We start from the raw sequence: 25,107 nt of genomic DNA on the forward strand, positions 1-25,107 counted from the left end.
ATATCTAGAGCACTGTACAAATGAGAGATATTCCTAGCAGATATTTTTGGCTCAGTAAGCTACATCTATTTCCGAATTACCTATGGAAGTTACTATGAGCCCACTATACGTACAGGGGGAGGAGGCGGGGATATTTCAGTGTATACCTGGATGTTTATTAATGTTAGTTACTTGCTCTGTTCATAAACATAAGCTTTATTATGTCTATGTTAACAGGCAGGAAAGGTATACATTTTAATTTATTGCTTGAAATGATGTATGCAATTGTTACCTAAGTAAAGATGTGCATGAAAAGAAATATACAAATGGGTTTATGACACAAAATAAAGCCGATTTTTTAAACAGTTTGATTATATATTATATCTTTTGATTTCATTAGTGAGGGAAAGTATGGTTTTATTGTATATTTTTTAATAGAAAATAGAAATACATCTTAAAGCAAGTCATAAAATTGATGTGTTGAACCGGTCCAGGAAAAATACAGTTCAAAATGCTAGAGGGGTATGTAGATCAAAGTCATTGTAAAATGTTCAAAATAGACTGCATTTACTTTGTTTAATTTAATCCCTCATGTCTGTAAAAGAATATGGATACTAATTCCAATTTTATTCAAGATACACATAATAAAAACATGTAAGTTTATTATGTTATTATAATACTCTAATGCTTTCATTTATGCTTGTATTTTTCTACAAAAAACAACAGACAATTAATATGAAAGTCATCAGTCAGTGTCTAAAACATGTTTAACACAGCAATCTGTCTACAGAGCTAGTTAATACAGATCTCAGTGAAGCCCGTTATGTTATGGTGAACTTCATGAATGCGACTCAAGATGGATGCCGTGGACAAGTAAGTAAGAGCCGGCTGGAAGCACAACAAACAGTACTATATCCATGCCATTGTAAAATTAAGCCAATCCTAGAATGGTGTGTCATCAATGCTCACAGGCATTCTCTTCAATACACGATCTCTGCTTATTTACGCAGCAACTTAAGTACATTTCATTTACAAAGTTTTCTTCTTGTTGATATTGCAGTATAGTCTTAACGTCTTGAAGCGAAGCGTAGCACGCATTAATGATAAAATTATCATCCATGCAACGCAACAGACTGGTTTTCATCATTGTTTTGTTTTTCTATCCGCACAATTATTGAAAGCTAGGTTTATTAATATTTCCGTAAAAAGGAGATATATTTTTCCGGATTCTATTTTTCATTTTATAGATGGAAAATTATTTTACAAAAAGTATGAGAATTATATTTGCATGTATGTATAGTTTTCACTGCATATAAACATATATCAAAGTGTATCGTTTTTTTTACCATATAATAATGATAGCAACACATCTGCTTAAGCTTTGGGGCACACAGCTAGTCTATACTGATCTCAGTGAAGCCACTTAATTCATGTTTAACTTCTGGACGGCGACTCAAAATGAGCGCCGTGGACAAGATGGTGCTGGTTAGAAAAACAACAAACAGTAATCTATCCATGACATAAGCCACATCTCGCCATTCCTGGAATGATGTGTCTTCAATAAACTCAGATCTCTGCTTAGTACGCAGCCACATAATCAGTTCATTTACAGACTTTTCCTTGTCATTGTAGTGGTTCAATATCGGGTCCAGATCAGCCAGCGTCGTTTCACCAGTGATAGTGATATTATGAAAACTTTCATCAGCATAGTTCATATCGTTTAACCCTTCCAAACCTTCAAATCGTTCTAAGCGTTCAAGTTCAATGTAATCATTCGTATTTTTACCATCCAATTTATTTTTCTTTTCATCCTCGATTTCGTTATCGTCGGTGGTTCCCGGTACTCCCGCGCTTACACGTCGGGAACCAGTCGACCTCAATTTGAGGCAAAGAGCAGGTGCGATGATTGAGAAGAAGACGAATTTGATGATTTTGGGGCAACGAAGAGGTTTGCCTCGCTGATGGTGGATACTCAGTATGTAGACGGAGAATAGGATGGACACACAGCTCATGGACAGGACCACCATCAGGTATATACCTGCAGAAATGCACTTTTGTTGTTAAAATCGAAAAAAAATATTGCATTTTGTAAAAATATTGTTTTGGTTTGTGCTTATAGCGCATTCGTCTCGGAGGAAAATCCGATTAACAATCTCAGTCCAAAATAACAGGATGTGGTCCAGGATACGCTCTCTATATTTAAGTTTGAGAAAAAAAAATCAGATAAATATAATTATAGATGTTATACTAAAAATTCAGTCCAATACCTGCACTGAAAGAGAAAAAAAATCAAAATTATCTCTAAGATGAAATATATTTTGCTGGAACTAGAATTTGCTGTCTTCCTGCCTGATGCAACATGGATTACTTGAAGAAGAAAAAAAGGTTCAAAACTACAAACTGAGTGAAATGTCTTATGAGAAAAGCTACATACTTTTCATTGTTTAAATCAGTTGAGTTTGAATTGATTTTTTATGAAGATGTATAATGAAACGCTTGAAAAATGTTCCAATCTTAAGTATTGTATTTTTGCATTGATGGTAAATGGAAATGTATTGGAAGTGTATAACCTGAAATATCATAATAAGTCTTATAAGTTGTGTTCGCCAATTACTGAAGTAGGACAATTTCACTAACATATGTTTCCTATCAATACTTCAGAGAGAAAAAACAACCACATTTCTATGCAAAATATTCAAAGTTGACAAAGTTTAACCTATCTCCTATTTGCTAAGTTTCCTTGTGAATAAAACTTATCGACAATATATATATATATGTAGACATTCAAGAATATTTTTCTCTGTAAATAATGTAGCTTGTATTGAGAGAGAAAATTGGGGAAAAATCATTAGTTCAAAGAATGTCGCAAATTTGTTGTCGTAAAAGACGGCAAACGTCCAAGACATATCTTTGTCATTTGTCTTGCAAACAGATTTATATGGAAATGGACTGCTTTGTATGCAAATAGCCAGAGATATTTGAGGTCAAACACTTCATAGGCGTCTTGCTTGTCAAATTGTTGTTCCTTGTGATTTGATTTTTTATGTAAACCTGATAGAGCATTTCAACGCTACATTTGTTTGTTTTTGTAATAAAAACAATGCATTTGTTGTAAACGAGATATGGCTATGATTTAGTTGGAAAATATAGTTTTGATTAAATTTTTAAAAGGTTGTCTGAGGTTGGTTTTATGGAAAACCGAAACTCTGATACAAGTCAAACAACATGAATTCTTTGCATTTGTTTCTATTTTTTCACAGGAAATATCGGTTTATTCTTTTAATACTTGTATAAAGGCACTAGATTATCATGTACAAGTCATACTTACAATACGGCATTCAATATGCTCTAATATAGGTCGTACTTTCATAACAGCACTCAAGAATCTCATATACAAGTCGTACTTTCATAACAGCACTCAAGAATCTCATGTACAAGTCATACTTACAATACGGCATTCAATATGCTCTAATATAGGTCGTACTTTCATAACAGCACTCAAGAATCTCATATACAAGTCGTACTTTCATAACAGCACTCAAGAACATCGTATGCAAGTCATACTTACAATACGGCATTCAATATGCTCTAATATAGGTCGTACTTTCATAACAGCACTCAAGAACCTCATATACAAGTCGTACTTTCATAACAGCACTCAAGAATCTCATATACAAGTCATACTTACAATACGGCATTCAATATGCTCTAATATAGGTCGTACTTTCATAACAGCACTCAAGAATCTCATATACAAGTCGTACTTTCATAACAGCACTCAAGAATCTCATATACAAGTCATACTTACAATATGGCATTTAATATGCTCAAATATAGGTCGTACTTTCATAACAGCACTCAAGAATCTCATATACAAGTCGTACTTTCATAACAGCACTCAAGAATCTCGTATACAAGTCGTACTTTCATAACAGCACTCAAGTATCTCATATACAAGTCATACTTACAATATGGCATTTAATATGCTCAAATATAGGTCGTACTTTCATAACAGCACTCAAGAATTTCATATACAAGTCGTACTTTCATAACAGCACTCAAGAATTTCGTATACAAGTCATACTTACAATACGGCATTCAATATGCTCAAATATAGGTCGTACTTTCATAACAGCACTCAAGAACCTCATATACAAGTCGTACTTTCATAACAGCACTCAAGTATCTCATATACAAGTCATACTTACAATACGGCATTCAATATGCTCTAATATAGGTCGTACTTTCATAACAGCACTCAAGAACCTCATATACAAGTCGTACTTTCATAACAGCACTCAAAAATCTCATATACAAGTCATATTTACAATACGGCATTCAATATGCTCTAATATAGGTCGTACTTTCATAACAGCACTCAAGAATCTCATATACAAGTCGTACTTTCATAACAGCACTCAAGTATCTCATATACAAGTCATACTTACAATACGGCATTCAATATGCTCTAATATAGGTCGTACTTTCATAACAGCACTCAAGAATCTCATATACAAGTCGTACTTTCATAACAGCACTCAAGAACATCGTATGCAAGTCATAAGTACAATACGGCATTCAATATGCTCTAATATAGGTCGTACTTTCATAACAGCACTCAAGAACCTCATATACAAGTCGTACTTTCATAACAGCACTCAAGAATCTCATATACAAGTCATACTTACAATACGGCATTCAATATGCTCTAATATAGGTCGTACTTTCATAACAGCACTCAAGAATCTCATATACAAGTCGTACTTTCATAACAGCACTCAAAAATCTCATATACAAGTCATACTTACAATACGGCATTCAATATGCTCTAATATAGGTCGTACTTTCATAACAGCACTCAAGAATCTCATATACAAGTCGTACTTTCATAACAGCACTCAAGAACCTCATATACAAGTCGTACTTACATCATGGTATTAAAGATTATATTATGTTAGTCGTTCTTACGTTACGGTACTAAAAAATCTCTTCTACAGGTCGTTTATATAATACTCTCTTATAAAAGTTGTACTTACATTACGGCTCTCCAGATTGCTATATACATGCTGTACTTACATCATGGTTCTAAAGGTAATCGTATGTAAGTCGTGACTTACGTTACGGCACTTAAATTCCACTTATATAAGTCGTACTTTTCTTACGGCAGCTAACATTTTCTCATATAAATCGTACTTACATAACGGCCCTTAAGATTCCCTTACATTAGTCGTAACGACTACTGCAGAGTGCAGACATATTTCCCCTAAAATATTTTTTTTTATATCGTGCTGACGTTTTATTAACTCTAACCCGTGTGAATGTTTTGTTCCAGAGCAATTAAAAATCGTACTTAATTTGTTAAATCTTCTTAGTTTTCATTCCTTTTTCCCTATTGAGATATCCTTTGTCTTTTTAAGAGTTGGCCAGTATTTGGCAACAGAATCTTATTATTATGATATGATTCTCCGCGAATATATGGCATATAACACGGGTTATACTATTCATAGCAGCATACTTATCAAAGGTTATTTGTATGCTATAATACGCATACATTATTCTCGACTTTAAATAGAATAAAAGCTTACTAATAAGGGAGACACTTTCTGAGGTCTGCGGCATCTTGTCGGCAACCATGAGCATGAAGACGGTGATTGTAAGGAGAACAGAGAGCCCTAGCGTCACCTTCTCGCCGCTCTCCGGAGGCAACAGGAATCTATTAACGACATATCACCATCGTACTAGAGAGTGTCCGTACAAGAATAAGGTAATAATGAAATAGAATGATAAATATATGGCACCTGTACACAGTTCTCCGGTTATAATCAATACTCTCAATGTCAACGCCTTACCAATTTTCACTGCACAATTCTTTAAGAATGTCTTACTTTTAACTGTACTTCGGAAATATGCCGTAGTAGTTCTTAGAAATATAAATAATAATATTAATAAATAGTAGTGTTAAACGTGTAATTTGTTTTACCAAGTTTAAATTGGTTACCAATGAAGTGTATAATTACATAAATAATTAAGATTTATTCCCTGATAAATTGAAATAACTACGCGATTTACTTGCAGCGTAGTTAAACTGTAAAGATTTCTGACATTGTAAACAGTTCATATACAGCCGAGGTTGTGTTCGATGGAAAATGGCAGAAAATATCCGAATGTAGCTGACGTTTATTCAAGAATAAAATAATGTAGAGAAAACATCTAAAGTACAAAGCATGACGGGTCTACACTTCTAATATATTGTGTTACGCAGGCCTTACTACGACCCTATAATTTCTCACCCTGCCAGACAAAGGAAAGAGAGGATGATGCAGGGAATGATGATATTCATGAAGTAGTACTTGACGCGCCTGCGCAAACGGATATAGAACATAACATCAGGAAATGGCTCCACACAGCAGTTGTAGATCACCGAGTTGCGAGTAACCTGTGGTAAATATTCAGAAAATAACCATTTTCACTATTTAGCCATTCAAAAAAACAACTGTAATTAAGTATTCAGACAATTATTCCAACAATCTAATTTAAATCATATCTTCGGTTGATTTCGTTACACTGTCAAATAGAGTAACGTCCTGAAGCTGATCTTAATGAGATTGAATACAATTGTTATTCCAAACTTTAAGTTTATGTTTTTGCAAGTTTGCATTTCAAAGTATGAGATACAATAACTCATCAGATACAGATGGTTCAATCTTAAAACATTTCGCCGACCTTTATTCAATATTTATGCAAAAAGCTACAGAAACATGCTCAGTAGCAAAACGTTTAAACATAAACCCGGTTTAGTGGCAATCAAAGAATTGTTTTAGCATTTTCGCGCTATTTTACACTATCTTTTGGCGTTGTTTGAGAGGTAAATAAGTAATAAGATGAATATTTATTGAAAGATAAAGCAAATTTCGGCGAACTTACATGCTTACATGCCATCCAAACAAAATAATCTTTTTTAGCGCTGCCATTTTGCATTACCTTGATACCTATCAGTTTCCACTCGCCGTTATCAACGTAGTTGGAAAGATCGATGGTGTTTGATCTATTGTTCACGTTCACTTGGAAACCGTTGTAGGCCCAGGAACCCAGCTTTAGGGAACACACCTATAATGCCATTAGCAATTAAATCAAGTTGAAAAGTCGGTTGTGTATGTCATAGTATTCACTTTCACTTGGTAACCGTTTAAGGCCAAGGAAAGCAGCTTCAGTGAGCACACCTCTAATGCTATTGACAATAAAATCTAGTTGAAATTGTTGTTGGTGTATAAACTATTGTTAATATCATCTTGTAACCGTTTCAAGCCAAGAAAATCAGCTTCAAGGCACACACCTTTAATGTCACTGGCAATTAAAAAAAGTTGAAAAGGTAGGTGGTGTATGACTTATTGTTCACTTTCACTTGGTAACCGTTTCAAGCCAAGGAACTTAGCTTTAGGGAACACACCTATAATATCATTAGCAATTAAATCTAGTTGAAAAAGTAGGTGGTGAATGACTTATTGTTCACTTTCACTTTGTTACTGTTTCAGGCCAAGGAATCCAGCTTCAGGGAACACACCTATGATGTCATTAGCAATTAAATCTAGTTGAAAAGGTAGGTGGTGTTTGACCTAGCGTTCACATTCACTTGATAACCATTTAAGGCCAAGGAAAGCCATTTCAGGGATCACGACTATAATTTCATTGGCAATTTAATCTAGTTGAAAATGTCGGTGGTGTATGCTTTATTGTTCAAATTCACTTTGTAACCGTTTCAGGCCAATGAAAGCAGCTTCAATGAATTCATCTTTAATGTCATTTGCAATTTAATCTAGTTGAATATTTCTCAATTTCACTTCTTAACCGTTTCAGACCAAGAGAAGGAACTTCAAGGCACACACCTTTAATGTCATTGGCAATTTGACCTATTGTTCAATCCCTTCGTTACCGCTTTAGCCTTTTGCCACGTTAAAACTTCATCTTATTGGATGAAAGCGAATCGTTTTGATCTGCTTCTTGTTTGAAAGCAACTAAGAACCATGTCGCATTCACCGCATTAATCGGAAAATAGCTGTTGAGCTTGTGTTGTAATTTATGTATATCCGATGTAAAATAAAAAAAATTGTATCTTGTAAGTCTTGTACCTCTCTTTCTGTTACCCGTTTTATGCACATTATCCAAGCAAAATGTCTTAATAATATCTGAATTATATTTTTGCTGACAATTTTATTAACACAAACGTTATGATGCTATTATATATAGCATAATATTTCTATAATAAAAGGACGCTTATTTTCTTGACATTCATTGTGCGATGTTTTCTTGGTACATATTATTTGGCGAATACATCGAAGTCCCGTTTAGTACAAAGTGAACGATCTTAATATCTAATAAAATGATGCCCATTGCAAGTATTTAAAAATAATGGGAGCATTATGGACAAACAATGGTACAATAGCTCTCAATGTTCGATGAACAGCGTTGATCTTATTTGAAACTATGAAACAAAACAATGTACAGTTTATGCAATTGAGAACTAAGTTTTAACTTTAAAATGTTTGTAGAGGAATTATACTGAAACATTTCAAATAAATCGATAATTTGAACCTGGTCGTCGAAAGGGAAGTACGTGGTGTCAATCTTGCAGGAGCTTCGGAACCTTACCACAGGACCCCAGAACACCCGACCGTCACTGTACACCATCGCCAGACTCGGCATGTACCCAGAGGTGTAGTCTTCTACACTGAAAACATATAATTTATGTACACCAAAACGTAAAGCATGTATCACGGTACAAACTCACACCGTCACTGTACACTATTGCTGAAATCGGTATTAGCAAGAGGTCAATCCGGAAACATAAATATGGAGCTTATGTTGACTGCCCTTTTGAACAATAAGGTTTTTTTTGCTTTATCAATTCACTTTATCCTTATGGAAACAGGAGTGTACAACCTCTGAAAGAGTCAATTATAAACAAAACCAATGACAGACTTCAAAGACAGTCAACACGAAAAATAAAAGCCAATACAGAGTTTTGATTGGTGTTGAACCTAAACAATGCAGAAATGTTGCATTTGGATTGGTGTGGAACCTGGACAATGCAGAAATGATGCATTTTGATTGGTTTGGAGCCAGGATAATGCAAAAATATTGCATTTTGATTGGTGTTGAACCTAAACAATGCAGAAATTATGCATTTTGATTTGTGTGGAACCTGAACAATGCAGAAATGATGCATTTTGATTGGTGTGAAACCTGGAAAATACAGAAATACAGAAATGTTGCATTTGTTTAGTTTTTAACTTGTCCAGCGCAGACATTGAATTTTGATAGGTTAACAACCATCATAAAACCGGAACTGTTGAATTTTGATTAGTTAAGAACCTTATCTTTAATAAATATGTTAACGTTTAAATAGTATTGTGACCTTGCCCTGAACATAAATTATACATTTATTGGTTTGAAAGCTGAACTAAAATAGAGCTTTTCGATATATTCGAAAAGCTGAACCAATGTATTTTAATTGATTTTTACAAACACATTGATTTATTCCATATATTAAAGATGTGCTCACCTGTTGTAGAGGACAATATCGGGCAGCCAGATTTTCCTACCGGGAATCCGGATGTTGTCCGTTCCCTCATAGTCAATCGCTGTCCACATTAATTTCTCGTCATGCCATTCCTAGGAAACAGAGAAAAGAGAAAAAACTCAGTCTTTGCAAGAGCGTTCGGGCATGAGAGTTCGTCTTTGTCACATCCTCTTTTTGGAGGTATCGTTAAAAGGTATCAACGATGTCAAATTCGGAACAGTACAAAGAAGATGCCAGACTTTGAATAGGTGGGCAGGATTAATGTATTCTCAATGTAGCATTTCATACATTGCATTTGAAAAGACTTTAACAGGAGTAAATCAATTATCTTTTCTTACCACTTCCATCCATACGTTGGTTGTTAGTACTTGGTTTTTCTCATCCTGAAAAATACAAAAAAATGCTCTCATAAAAACTTGTTTGTATTCATTCTTTGAATACGACAATGTGTTAAAACATAAAAAACGTTCCCATAGACATTATATATGTTGCTTTTTATAACATATTGACCACACACGAAAATTCATAAACTACATATTCACCAAATTTATCCTGTCATTGCATTAAAATCGACATTATAACAGTGTGCCTAATAAATGTTGCTTAAATTTAAATAGGTCAATTTGTCACGTGATTCTTATTTTCAGACAGCTTTATATTATGGATTGCGTAAGAAGTAAATAGAGGATATTTTAAACAATTGTTTTCTTTAAACAGTATATCTTAACTAAAGCAACGGTAAATATCAATTAGATACAATAATGTTAGTTAACCCATGATCTTTTCTACTATTTTATCTTCAATTTTGCATTGAGTTAATAGGTCAATAGCGTTCTTTTGATGACGCAGATATAAACAAAATATCAAAGTAAATGCGTTAATAGACAAATGATGTGTTGTTTATGCACGCTTTATGTTTGTTTGAAATGATTCGTATATTATGTCACCACGCAAACTATTTTGTTCTATTAATATTAATTTCGGAAGAAATATTGATAAAGTTGCATACATCAAAATGTTAAAATTTAATTTTCGTTGGTACGTTGTTGTGTGTGACTCATCTTGTATGGAAATTTCCAGACGTTTTTTCCATCTTTGCTACATTCACCGGAAATGGCTATCCGGTGTATACTGGAAATGCCTATTCGGTGTTTAAGAAAGTTGTATCAGGTTTGTCTGTGGAATATAACGTGTGGGACAAATCCACGGCACTTACCTATTATTCTCTATATAAGTAAGTTCTTTCATTTAGGGGACATGGTTTAATTGTTAATTACTTTTTCTTGTGTTTTGTTTATCCAAAAAAATTGACAATACAAATGTTTCTAATGATATACGGAAATATGACACAGCGCTTTTGTTCGATGGATGTCATCTCGCCGGTGTCCAATGAATTATATAATGTTCTATTGACCAAACAGTTTGTGTCCTGATTGCATGCATACCAACTAGTTAAAAGCTTAGGCGATCCTGTAAATAATTCGCTTCCGGATATTTGGTAAGCACGATCGTCGCTCGATTGCCTTATAATGACATTGGGGCATTTGGGACATTGCTTTATAGACAAGAGTTTAACGCGTACATGACAGATAAGGTATCACCATTGCCTTTATAGACAGGAGTTAAACGCGTACATGACAGATAAGGTATCACCATTGCCTTTATAGACAGGAGTTTAACGCGAACATGACAGATAAGGTATCACCATTGCCTTTATAGACAGGAGTTTAACGCGTACATGACAGATAAGGTATCACCATTGCCTTTATAGACAGGAGTTTAACGCGTACATGACAGATAAGGTATCACCATTGCCTTTATAGACAGGAGTTTAACGCGTACATGAAAGATAAGGTATCACCATTGCCTTTATAGACAGGAGTTTAACGCGTACATAAAAGATAAGGTATCACCATTGCCTTTATAGACAAGAGTTTAACACGTACATGAAAGATAGGGTATCACGATTGCCTTTATAGACAGGAGTTTAACGCGTACATGACAGATAAGGTATCACCATTGCTTTATAGACAGGAGTTTAACGCGTACATGACAGATAAGGTATCACCATTGCTTTATAGACAGGAGTTTAACGCGTACATGACAGATAAGGTATCACGATTGCCTTTATAGACAGGAGTTTAACGCGAACATGACTGATAAGGTATCACCATTGCCTTTATAGACAGGAGTTTAACGCGTACATGACAGATAAGGTATCACCATTGCCTTTATAGACAGGAGTTTAACGCGTACATGACAGATGAGGTATCACCATTGCCTTTATAGACAGGAGTTTAACGCGTACATGACAGATAAGGTATCACCATTGCCTTTATAGACAGGAGTTTAACGCGTACATGACAGATAAGGTATCACCATTGCCTTTATAGACAGGAGTTTAACGCGTACATGACAGATGAGGTATCACCATTGCCTTTATAGACAGGAGTTTAACGCGAACATGACTGATAAGGTATCACCATTGCCTTTATAGACAGGAGTTTAACGCGTACATGACAGATAAGGTATCACCATTGCCTTTATAGACAGGAGTTTAACGCGTACATGACAGATAAGGTATCACCATTGCCTTTATAGACAGGAGTTTAACGCGTACATGGCAGATAAGGTATCACGATTGCCTTTATAGACAGGAGTTTAACGCGTATATGGCAGATAAGGTATCGCCATTGCTTTATAGACAGGAGTTTAACGCGTACATGGCAGATAAGGTATCGCCATTGCTTTATAGACAGGAGTTTAACGCGTACATGACTGATAAGGTATCACCATTGCCTTTATAGACAGGAGTTTAACGCGTACATGACTGATAAGGTATCACCATTGCCTTTATAGACAGGAGTTTAACGCGTACATGACAGATAAGGCATCACCATTGCCTTTATAGACAGGAGTTTAACGCGTACATGACAGATAAGGTATCACCATTGCCTTTATAGACAGGAGTTTAACGCGTACATGACAGATAAGGTATCGCCATTGCCTTTATAGACAAGAGTTTAACGCGTACATGACAGATAAGGTATCACCATTGCTTTATAGACAGGAGTTTAACGCGTACATGACTGATAAGGTATCACCATTGCCTTTATAGACAGGAGTTTAACGCGTACATGACAGATAAGGTATCGCCATTGCTTTATAGACAGGAGTTTAACGCGTACATGACAGATAAGGTATCACCATTGCTTTATAGACAGGAGTTTAACGCGAACATGACAGATAAGGTATCACCATTGCCTTTATAGACAGGAGTTTAACGCGTACATGACAGATAAGGTATCACCATTGCCTTTATAGACAGGAGTTTAACGCGAACATGACAGATAAGGTATCACCATTGCCTTTATAGACAGGAGTTTAACGCGTACATGACAGATAAGGTATCACCATTGCCTTTATAGACAGGAGTTTAACGCGTACATGACAGATAAGGTATCACCATTGCCTTTATAGACAGGAGTTTAACGCGTACATGACAGATAAGGTATCACCATTGCCGTTATAGACAAGAGTTTAACGCGTACATGACAGATAAGGTATCACCATTGCTTTATAGACAGGAGTTTAACGCGTACATGACAGATAAGGTATCACCATTGCCTTTATAGACAGGAGTTTAACGCGTACATGACAGATAAGGTATCACCATTGCTTTATAGACAGGAGTTTAACGCGTACATGACAGATAAGGTATCACCATTGCCTTTATAGACAGGAGTTTAACGCGTACATGAAAGATAAGGTATCGACATTGCTTTATAGACAGGAGTTTAACGCGTACATGACAGATAAGGTATCGCCATTGCTTTTATAACTTTGTAAACTTTCCATATCTGATAGTTTGTCTGGATTTGATCAAGTCGTGTTATTTGTTCATAAATCAAACAGTGGGTCTTTGCAATTAATATTTATAAAAAAAACGCTCTGAAGCAACTAGCATGAACACTTAAAACCTTTTATATGAGGTTGTTCGAGACACAATTCACATTTTTAATCCTGCAGAGAACCCCATACAGTATAATGTTTCACATTTTTACCATGCGCCTATTATTAACATTTATGAGTTCGACATTCTTTTAACCCGGGATTATACAAGTTGATTTGGAGCATTTTTAGACACTCGGTAGAACAAAAGCATCAGTGCATGTATAACTGAAAGTGGTCCATGTATTGTAGGGATTAGTTGTCCTCAATTACGAAGTTGTGTTAAATGTCATTACCACTTTCAATGCGCAAAAGAAAAATAGTGTACGAGTAAATAGTTTTCATATTAGTTTAAATGTTAGAGAAATGAATGTGCAAGTACGCCTGATATATTCTGTTTGCAAGATGTGAAATATTTTACAACCGGGTAAGGCCATCCTCTGTTTCCGAACAGTACCATGTAGATTAGACTAGTCGCAAAAATAATCCCGGTCTGCGGTGATGATGATGATGATAATGATGATGATGCTGCTGCTGCTGATGATGATGATGACGTAGTAGTAGTAGTAGTAGTAGTAGTAGTAGTAGTAGTAGTAGTAGTAGTAGTAGTAGTAGTAGTAGTAGTAGTAGTAGTAGTAGTATAGTAGTAGTAGTAGTAGTAGTAGTAGTAGTAGTAGTAGTAGTAGTAGTAGTAGTAGTAGTAGTAGTAGTAGTAGTAGTAGTAGTAGTAGTAGTAGTAGTAGTAGTAGTAGTGGTAGTATTTATTATTATTGTTATTATTATTTAAATTATTATTTATTTATTTATTTATTTATTTATTTATTTATTTATTTATTTATTTATTTATTTATTTATTTATTTATTTATTTATTTATTTTTTTATTTATTTATTTATTTATTTATTTATTTATTTATTTATTTATTTTAAATCAGTGAATTGACCGTTGTCTTGGAAAACTTCCAAAACTTGCAACGACCTGAGCTGTTAATCGTATTCGTTAGGAAGTTCAAGGCTGGCGAGAGAAAAACTGGAGAGACAAATTTATGAGGACATTTCCCATCCAAGAAAATAATAACATTGCACATGCGAAAAATTGTCTTATCGACCGTAAATGAAACGTAATTTACGGGACTCTAGTAAAATGATTGGAAATAAACAGTACATGATAACTTTAGAAGAAAATATTCAGTCTGCCTTAAACTTGGGCTTAGGTTCTTGCTGATTTGCGTTTTGAAAATCAGAGAAATAATTGTGCGGACGAAAAACCTTGGATATGGGAGTGGAAGGAATATAGAAATGGAACATCAGGAATAATGAACATAGAAAGAAAGGTGTTGGAAATGAACTTTTATATGGCGAACTGTATAAAATGACCACGCATCAACAACTGACTTTTTCACCAATAGCTCGATAAAACAAAAAAAAACTTATTTTTACATCGGGTAGTCAATGACCTTAATACTTACAAGGTCGAGAATCTGGGTCAAGGTCAGACCTAGGGCAACTTCGACTGGCATGGATGAATTATAGACCGGTCGGACGGAGCTTTCATACTTCCATAGCAGATCATGCATGAGCCTCTGCTCGCTCGACACATTCTCAAGCTTTGGTGGTAAATCGTTACTGTAAAAACCTGCTAAAAGAAGAAAATATTATGTAAATAGTTAAAATACAGGTACAGTTGATTTTATTTTGTTTATTTGTTGGGTAAGACTAAATTTAAAGTTATTTCGGTAATATGCTAAAATCATTAAAATTAGGTTTTAAAGCGCCATTAATCTAAGGGACAAAGACGGAAAAAAATGCTATAGTTTAAAATAGTTCATAGGTTAAGGAATAAAGCTAATAGTTCTTTATTTGAGAGACATAATCAGTTGATATTTAAATAGATTTAAACATTTTTGTACACTAAATGTATTTTATCGAGAACTGAGTATGACTAGGAAACAAATTGTCGTTCTAATTGTGACTAGCTTCATCGAGGTGTTCTACAATTGACGTCACAAAAGGAGCGGTAAAATTAAATTATGAGTAACATTTCTGCACTAATGCCGTTGTTATTGTGGTAATATAGTCTAAATGATTCACTTTTCCCAATAGGTCTAGTAAGTTCAATATAATCATGAATAATTGCATCTTGTAGAACCATTAAAAGGAGTATATTCAGAAGTGCATAGTCACAACTAGAATATATTGAACGATTTCTAAGATATACAAAAAGGTTAACAGAACAAGAATACAATGGTGTATTTTTATTTATATTAAAAAGCTATTTTAAAAACAATCTTATTTTAAAAGCAATCTATTTACAAATATAACATATAAAAGGAAATATATGTGTTCAAAAGGCGTTTTCTTTTAATTTCAACCTCAGTATACACTAGCATACGAAAAAGAAACAATGACAACAGCGACACTAACAGCAATAAAAAGTTCAGACTTCACTTTTAATGAAGAACGATGGAATGACAACCTGAAGGGAGACTCAAATTAATCGCTTTGGTAAGTCCCCTATTCCGTGGTGCATTGTTCGGACCGTAATATTTTAAAATGCGCCTTATATACAGTTATCTTTAAATATATGGCTTATAATATTAACATGCATGTTATTCTACACGACAAAAAGGTGACATACAGTGAAATACAAACACCTTAATTTTCTTACCTGAAACGTTTGAGTAATAGGATCCATTAAAATAATACACATCATAATGCCCAGCATCGAATGAATAAGTTCCATCTGTCCTGTTGTCTATGTCACTAGAATTGTTTATACCATTCTGGTGAATGATGTTGCATTCACCAATATTAATATAACAACCAGAAATACCTAAAACAAAGCATATTAGATACAACATAATTGTTTAAAAAAGATGTATCCGTCTCGTATCCGTAAAAATGCTACAGAGACTTGAGGTCAAACGCTACCAATTTATATAACCGCTCTTGGGAGGATCTGTATGTCGACGACATATTGGCCATAGAAATATTCACAGCACAGGGGAATATCTCCTCGTATACACTTTCTATCAGAAACGTCAAGCGTCATGCTGCTCTAAAACCACCTTTGTCTGTAAGATGACGGAATTTCGGAACCGTTTAATGGAAAGACCGTAGATGACAATATCAATAAACATGGGGTTCTGTGAAATCTCGTAGATTCAATGCAAGGCACGGTTGTAACTTTATTCAGATACAACGCTTCTTTATGGTTGTAGTAAATATCTCAATATCTTCACAAAAAATGACCTTTGCCATTGACTTTCATTTACTTTTCAGTACGATATTCTGTGAGAAAGAAAAAATACATGAGTCACGGCAAATGAGTTATGTTATGCTGAGCAAGAACATCGTTTTATTAGCCTTTGCATTTTTTGTATGAATTACTACAAACTAGAGCTAAAAACTTTTCGGGCTATGGAAATATATTTAGAAATAGGGCTCTTTTATAAATTCCCTTCATATATGATCAATGTATATCTTGCACTTTTATGAAACCTCAAGAAGCTTTCAACGATACTATTAGGAAGATGTAGGTGTGTGTATGCGTGAATGAGCCATTAAGACCATTCTAAGATCTGTGTGACCCCGGTTTGAAGTCATGTATTCAAACCTAGAACAGAATCTGATCGACCACAGAAGAAACAACAAACGTTACAATCTATGATTAGATATTCACATGCGTCAATTATATTGGTATCTCAAGTAAACGCGAATTATCTTGAGCTTAATCAGGTTTCAACCGTGACTTTCTATCACACACTAGTATTTTATGATAATACTCGAAAGGTTATGAATTTTAAATGGTTTAGATTTCTCTATTTGTCTTGTTAATTCCATATTACCAGGAATATTTATTTCTAGTAAAACAACTTGACGAGTTTCGGGCTTAGGCGCACAGCCACAGTTAGAATACACTCAAGGTTCCTTTAGAACAATACACAACTAAATATCTAACAAATCAGAACAAAGACAAAACGTAAAAATAAAGGAAGTATTGATACCAAATCACAGCTTTAATAATATTAAGGAAAAAAATTGTATGTTCTACTCCTGAAAAAAGCAAAATTAAAATTTAAGATGTTTTAAATGTTATCCTTCAAACAAACTTTCTACTGTTGAAAGGTCATTAATAACAACCCGACAAGATACACAGAATAAACATTTTGATAACTTCTCAATTCTGAGAAACACTAAACAGTTACGTGGACCGGGTAAAACACATAAAACACATAGAGACGATTATAATACTCTTCAATTTTATACGCCAGTGTGGAGGGCTCATCACCTATGCGTATTATCTCTGGTAATAATGCGTTATATATTAAAGGGGCTGTCTCACGTATGATAAAATAGCGAAAAAATATTTATTTTTTACATTTTGGTACTTTTTTACAATTATGATATCAAAGCGTAACACATTCCATTAGATAATTGTCCTGAGATTCGTTACAGAAAAAAACTTTTTTGGTGCCAATCTGTGACACAGTCCCTTTAAGTGTACATATTTTGAACGATGTTAAGTTATGGCCAAGGTTAATGTCTTGGAACGATAACGCCGACACCAAATACAACAAGACTTACTATCACACTTCATTTGCAGTTTTTGCTTCAAAAACCTTAATTATAAGGGAGTTAACTCTAGTACCTCTAATACCTTTCATTCCTTTTCGGTAATTCTACGCTTGATTACCTGTATTTGGCGCTCACATTCCTTTTTAGAATTTAAGTCGCGGGGACGGTCGTCTAATATTTTTACCCTACCTCCCACCCTTCATGTACTGTATTAATATTGTAATTTATATAATTTATTTGTAATTACATGTATTGTGTTTATTCATATTTCCCCGATTAAAGGGTGATTTGGCTGCTATTGTTCTGTATCATATGTGTGAAATAATTATGCAGCCTTTTTTCGGCCAAAATAAAATATATTTTCATATCATGTGTTTTAAATATTCCCGACATAAATAATTAGCAAACACAACAGCAGTTTAGCTCAATGGAACTGAGTTTATAACACAAAATATTGGTACTATTAAAAACAAAAGGTAAAATACACGTTGACAATAACAATATGTATAACGATACAATGTAACACAAAAGCGTGGTGATGTAATCTGAATTTTTCAAATAATACTACCCATAGCAATTATGGCCTTTAAAGAAAAAATAAACCATTTCCAATACACCATGATTAAGTTGTACGTGTATCCAGCCCAAACTTTCAGACAGCACACTTTATCATATATGTCAGAGAATCAGAGGGCACAAAGAGCCTGAAGCCAACGTGCACTAGGGGATCTTACTAAAACGCCATGTAAATTATGACAAATTGACAGTATAACAATTATCGCAGACGATAGAAACATCTGTATTCAGCTCGGAAACGTCAAAACGTAATGCTGCTGTGAAACCACCTTGTATGGGAGTTGATGGGATTACATATTGGCTTAAAGCACAGGCCGTAGATGATACTTTCAATGAAGCTAGCTTGCAATCTCGGAGTTTCAAAGCAAGGCACGCATTTAATGTTACTTAATTACATTTTTGATAAATTATTTCGATTGATTTACACAAAATAACTTTAGAGACCGAAATCACTGTATAATTGGTTAATTATGTAGTTTGAGGGTGATCATGTTATTACAGGAAACACGTAGAATTAGTTATACTTTGATATGAATAAATGTGACAATATTTTTTTGTATTTTTTTTATCGGGCTTGGTATGTATTGAAAAAGAAGTAAGTCTATCAAATAACGAAGTAAACAAAAGTATGTGATGCATTTGTTGAGTCCATCATCTGCTCTCATGAAACTGAAAGCCTGCTATGAACTTTTGTATTCACATTTGTGAACTTTCGTGCACAATTTTATCATCTTGTGATGTCTACTCTTGACCGGCTAAGGCTGACTGCTGTAAGGAACAGTATACTAGCTACCCCAACACCGAGGGTGAAATGCGTCGATCGGTAACAGCTAAAAGGGTATTTTGTAATTATTTGTATATTCAGGTTTTAACTATGCACGAACTCTCTATACTAGTGTCAGTCAGTACACAATGTCAATGTTCTTATTATTATCCACCTAGCTTTTGTAATATTTTTGAAAATTATTAGAGTGGTCAATAACATGATTGTATTAAACATGCTAAGCATTTAATTATAATACTCATACTCTAAAATAATCTAACATGCTAGTTATTTTAACAAAAATGACATTTTATATGACAGTCATTAGTCATTATAAAGTTTACAAAAAGTTTATCAAAGTAACATCATATATATATGTTTGGTGACCAATAGCGATAGTCTGATCTCAGTAGAGCCAGTAAAAATTTGTTCAACTTCTGAATGGCGACTTAAAATGAACGTTATGGAAAAGACAATGCTGGCTAGAAACACAACAAGCAATACTCTGTCCATGACATGGAATGAAGGGTCTTCTCTTCACTGATATCTATGTTTCGTACGCAGCCAATATTTACTTCATTTATAGACTTTTCCTTGGTATTCCAAATTTTCAAGCGTCGTATCAGCAGTTATAGTGATATTATTAAAAAGTCCATTAACACAGTTCAAATCGATTAATCCTTTTAAACCTTTCATTCGTTCTAACTTTTTAAGATGAATGTAATCATCGGCCTTTTTACCATCCATTTCCTGCGCTTTCGCGTCGGAATCCATTTGACCTCAATTTGAGGCAAAGGACAGGTGCGATGATTTAAAAGAAGACGATGATTTTTGGACCTCGTTGATGGTGGATGCTCAGGATGTAGACGGAGAATAGGATAGACACGCAGCTCATGGACAGGACCCCCATCAGGTATATACCTGCAGAAATATGCTTTTGGTGTTAAAATGGAAACACAAAATACTATTTGAGATGGGCGAAGAGATCATTTTTGTCCATACTACTAAATTGTTTGTCTTGAAGGAAAATGAAACTTTTTTCAAAGTTAAATTATTCTTATTAATATGCTCGCGAATTTCATTTAAAGTATGTATTGAGTTGTACTATTAAAACAAGGTTTAGAAGATAAATAAGTTTAACTTTGCTCAATATACAATTTATCACGAGGATATAAATACGCCATGTAAAATGTATTACTCAGTAGTAAAATATGGTATCTTGTATCAAGTAGTAAAATATGGTATCTTGTATCAAGTAGTAAAGTATGGTATCTTGTATCAAGTAGTAAAATATGGTATCTTGTATCAAGTAGTAAAATATGGTATCTTGTATCAAGTAGTAAAATATGATATCTTGTATCAAGTAGTAAAATATGGTATCTTGTATCAAGTAGTAAAATATGGTATCTTGTATCAAGTAGTAAAATATGGTATCTTGTATCAAGTAGTAAAATATGGTATCTTGTATCAAGTAGTAAAATATGGTATCTTGTATCAAGTAGTAAAACATGGTATCTTGTATCAAGTAGTAAAACATGGTATCTTGTATCAAGTAGTAAAACATGGTATCTTGTATCAAGTAGTAAAATATGGTATCTTGTATCAAGTAGTAAAACATGGTATCTTGTATCAAGTAGTAAAACATGGTATCTTGTATCAAGTAGTAAAATATGGTATCTTGTATCAAGTAGTAAAACATGGTATCTTGTATCAAGTAGTAAAATATGGTATCTTGTATCAAGTAGTAAAATATGGTATCTTGTATCAAGTAGTAAAATATGGTATCTTGTATCAAGAGATAATACTGTAAATAATTCCTTTGTTCAAAGAACGCTGCCAATTTCTTGTCGTAAAAAAGACGGCAAACGGCCAAGTGATATATTTTATATTTGTCTGTGAACAGATTTATATCGAAATATACTGATGTTTATGCAAATAACCAGACAAAGGTTAGATCAAACACAACATAGGCGTCTTGTCAAATTGTTACCATCAGTTATTTGATTTGTTTGGCAAAAAAAGCGTATATCTTCGCTAAATTTGGGACTGTTTTACATAAACCATGCATTCGTTGTGTAGGAGATAGCGTTCGTTTTGTGGGAAAAGTAATCTTAACAATATGAAAAAGGTTATCAAGGGTGAGTTTTATCCGAAGCGACACTGTTCTACAAACATCGAGTCGAGCTTGCTACTGGTACCCGGATGTTGTCAGTGCCATCATAGTCGCTCCATATCCATATGATTTTCTCGTCATGACACTCTAGAAAACCAAGAATGAAAAACAAACTATCAAAGGCGTTGGGGCATGAGCGTTTGTTATTGAGACATGCTCTTTTCCGAGGTATCGTACACATATACGTTCTTGAGACAAGGTCAAGCATATGTAAAAGGTAAAATAAGCGGGTTGTGTTCAGGTTTTCTCAATTTAACAAACGTTATGTTGAACCGAAAGGGCAATTTTAGGATATAGTTCTAGAACTATTTTGAATTAGTGATCTCCCTCCATGTGAGTTTTACAAAAAAAATTATTAAAACAAATGTGTATTAATTCACTCACCACTTCCTTCCATACGTTGTTTGTAAGGTCTTGGTTTTTCTCACCCTGTGAAGGACAACAATTATGTGACAACTGTCGGTAAAATATGCACTGATACCGTTAATTCTCAAGCTTCACCATGCGATGTTGTCAGCAACGACACAAAATAGTGAACGTCCGAGCAAATTCTTTGAACCTAATAATATGCTGATATCTATGATATTTATTGTTGTTTTTATAGGGAAAATTAAAACTCAAACAAGGCAATACAATTAAGTTGACAACAAATTGTGCTTGAAACAAATATACACAAAATTCCATGACAGATGTATTTCTTTACTGCCGTAATGTTGATGGAATAATACGCATCAACACTATTGTGTCTAGTTTAGTCTCTTTGTGATTGTTGTTTTTGTTTTAATTTGTTACATGTAATATTACTATCTATCTTCTACATGGATACGTGGAATACGTAAATTAAATTGAGAACATTCGTATATATTCGTTAATTTGATGTATATATAGTTAACCGATTTAAAATCTAATGTTAATTGTAGACTCATGATGGAAAACTTGATTAAAATTGAGATAGGGCACAAAATGGGCCCATAAAATGAAACCTTCGAATATTGTAACGCCTATAAGACCATAGTTACAGTGGTTACACTGGTTTATTGTAAGGCGTGTATGCTGACAATTGTGTTACAACCGGTTACATCGAAGATTTTCAAAGTTCATCTACAAAAAATCGAGTTTTCAGGTCGACATATAATTAGAGTTATGCAGTTACATTAGTTACAATGCGTTAGGCAAAGTTTCTGAAAAGTTTGAAAAAGTGTTTTTTTTCTATCTGAAATAGCGGGTTACGCGGTTACATTGGTTACAACTAGTTACATCGGTTACATCAAAAATTTTCATCAAAAATCGAGTTTTCAGGTCGACATATGATCAGAGTTATGCAGTTACATTCTATTTGGGATAGAAAAAAAAACACTTTTTCAAACTGTTCAGAAATTTTGCTGTAACTCATTGTTACTAATGTAACTGCATAATTTGGCTGTAACCCATGTAACTATAGCGTGAGAAGGGTTACAAAATTCGAAGCTCTCATTTTATGGGCCGATTTTGGGCGCTAATTGTTAAAATTGCAGGGACTTGCGTTGGTATTTGTAGTCCTTTGAAAGTACAATACATGAACACGCAAAACAGGACAGACAGAGATATGAGGAGATTTCCCCTCCAAGAAAATTAATAACGTAAAAGCGTAAAATTGTTTAATCGACCGTACAGGAAACGTAATTTACGGGACCATTGAAAAATTAATGAAATAGTGCAAAACAAAATTGCAAAGACCTGATTTGGTAATCGTATTGTTTAGGAAGTTCAAGGCGTGCGCAAGCAAACTGGAGCGACACATTTATGAGGCCATTTCCCATCGCAGAAAAAATAACAATGCACATGCGTAAAATTGTCTAATCGACCGTACAACTGCGATTGGCATGGATGAATTATAGACTGGCCGGACGGAGCTCTCATACTTCCTCAACATATCGTGCACCGTGCAGCCTGTGCTCGCTCGACACATTCTCAAGCTTTGGTGTTACATCGTAACTGTATTAATCTGCCCCTCCCCCCCCCCCCCAAAAAAAAAAGAACAAATGTTTATGATAAAATGCAGGTAACGTTGATTTAATACTGATTATTTGTTGGATATGACCTAAATTAAAAGGTATTTATATAAGAAGCTTTAAAATCAATGGTGGGCATGGCAAACCTTTTGATATGAGGGACAAAGAATACTTATACATAAGTGTTCAAAATACTTCATAGATAAAGGAATAACTAATAGACGTATAGTTCAAATGCATTATCAGAAGCTATCGGAAGTCTTCATTGCACAAAATACATTTTATCGATAACCGTTTTTTGTCTAGGGACGGCCAAGAAGTATCGTTCTTATACTGAATAATATCACCGAAGTGTGCTAGAGTAAACGTCGTAAAATGAGCGGCAAAATACAACTATCGATAACCTTTCTGAACTCTTGGAGGTCTTTAAGATGACGATCTATTAACCATATACTATTCATAGCACAAGGAAACATCTCTATTCATTCACTTTCGTTCAGAAACGTCAAGCGTCATGCTGCTCTGAAACAATCTTTGTCTGTGAGATGAAAAATTATGAAGCCGTTGTAAAGAAAGGCCGTATATGACATTACCAATAAACATGGGGTTCCGTGGAAACTCGGAGATTCAATGCAGGGACGGCTGTAAAGTTATTCAGCTACAACTCTTTTTATGTTTGTAGTAAATATCTCAATATCTTCGCATAAAAAATGACCTTTGCCTTTGGCTTTCATTTACTTTTCAGAATGCGATAACAACAAAGCCACAGTAAGTCAGTAAGTGATCTATGTTTGGGCTAAACATGAACATCGTGTTCATAGCTTCTGAAACATTGTGATAAAGAACAAGAAAAAAGCTTTTCGGGATTGAAATATAATTTGAAATGGGGCTCTTTATAAATTTCCTTCATGTATGGTAAGTATGTATTGCACTTTTATAAAACCTCAAGATGTCTTCAACGATACCATTACGATATGCAGATGTGTGTATATTGGGATCATTTTATTATCTGTGTGACTCTGGTTCGAAAAGTCATGGAATCAGACCTAAAACAGAAACGGATCGTCCACTGCAGAAACCACTGACGTACCATGTATAATGAGAAATGCACATGCGCATGAGTGAATTCCATATATGTCTGATGTAAACCCGATTTTTTACTGGATGAAAGTTGTTAGCCCGGATGTAAGTTTATTGTATTATCTTGACATAATCAGGTTTCAACCATGAATTGTCTTTTCATACTTGGTCTGGTATTCTATGTTATTGCTCGAATGGTGATAAAAAAAATTATAACTATATAATTATACATTTTTCCTTTTATACACGCAGAGTTTTTGGCCTATGCAAAGTTTATCAGTTTATCCTGTTCAAAATGCATTTTCATTTGAACGCAAAAATGTATCTAGATTATGATTTTTCATTGTTTGATTAAATAACTTTCATACTTAATAAAAAAACACATCAAGAAGCGATACGATACTGTTTTCCATATTACCCGACTTGTTTGTACCGTTTCCG

General features: G+C 34.2%; 1 protein-coding gene across 1 annotated transcript; it reads right to left on the reverse strand.

Annotated features, from left to right (window-relative positions):
• Window positions 1-1,373: 1,373 nt before the first annotated feature.
• Window positions 1,374-16,557, reverse strand: LOC128237743 (neuronal acetylcholine receptor subunit alpha-10-like). Its single transcript, XM_052953326.1, has 9 exons — window positions 16,503-16,557; window positions 14,975-15,141; window positions 9,895-9,939; window positions 9,539-9,648; window positions 8,569-8,704; window positions 6,961-7,086; window positions 6,270-6,415; window positions 5,565-5,692; window positions 1,374-2,017 (listed from the first exon to the last, which is right to left on the reverse strand). Exons 1-9 carry the CDS (start codon window positions 16,555-16,557, stop codon window positions 1,374-1,376), a joined length of 1,557 nt encoding a protein of 518 aa, XP_052809286.1.
• Window positions 16,558-25,107: the final 8,550 nt, after the last annotated feature.

This window comes from Mya arenaria, chromosome 6 (assembly GCF_026914265.1).
Source record: "Mya arenaria isolate MELC-2E11 chromosome 6, ASM2691426v1".
Lineage (NCBI taxonomy): Eukaryota > Metazoa > Mollusca > Bivalvia > Myida > Myidae > Mya > Mya arenaria.

Coding starts and splice junctions, on each gene's coding strand:
- LOC128237743 (XM_052953326.1), bottom strand. CDS start 16,557: ATGACGCTTGACGTTTCTGATAGAAAGTGTATACGAGGAGATATTCCC. Junction 9,940..14,974: donor TGACCCAGATTCTCGACCTT/GTAAGTATTAAG, acceptor TGTATTTTTCAG/GATGAGAAAAACCAAGTACT. Junction 6,416..6,960: donor GGAAACTGATAGGTATCAAG/GTAATGCAAAAT, acceptor TATTTACCACAG/GTTACTCGCAACTCGGTGAT.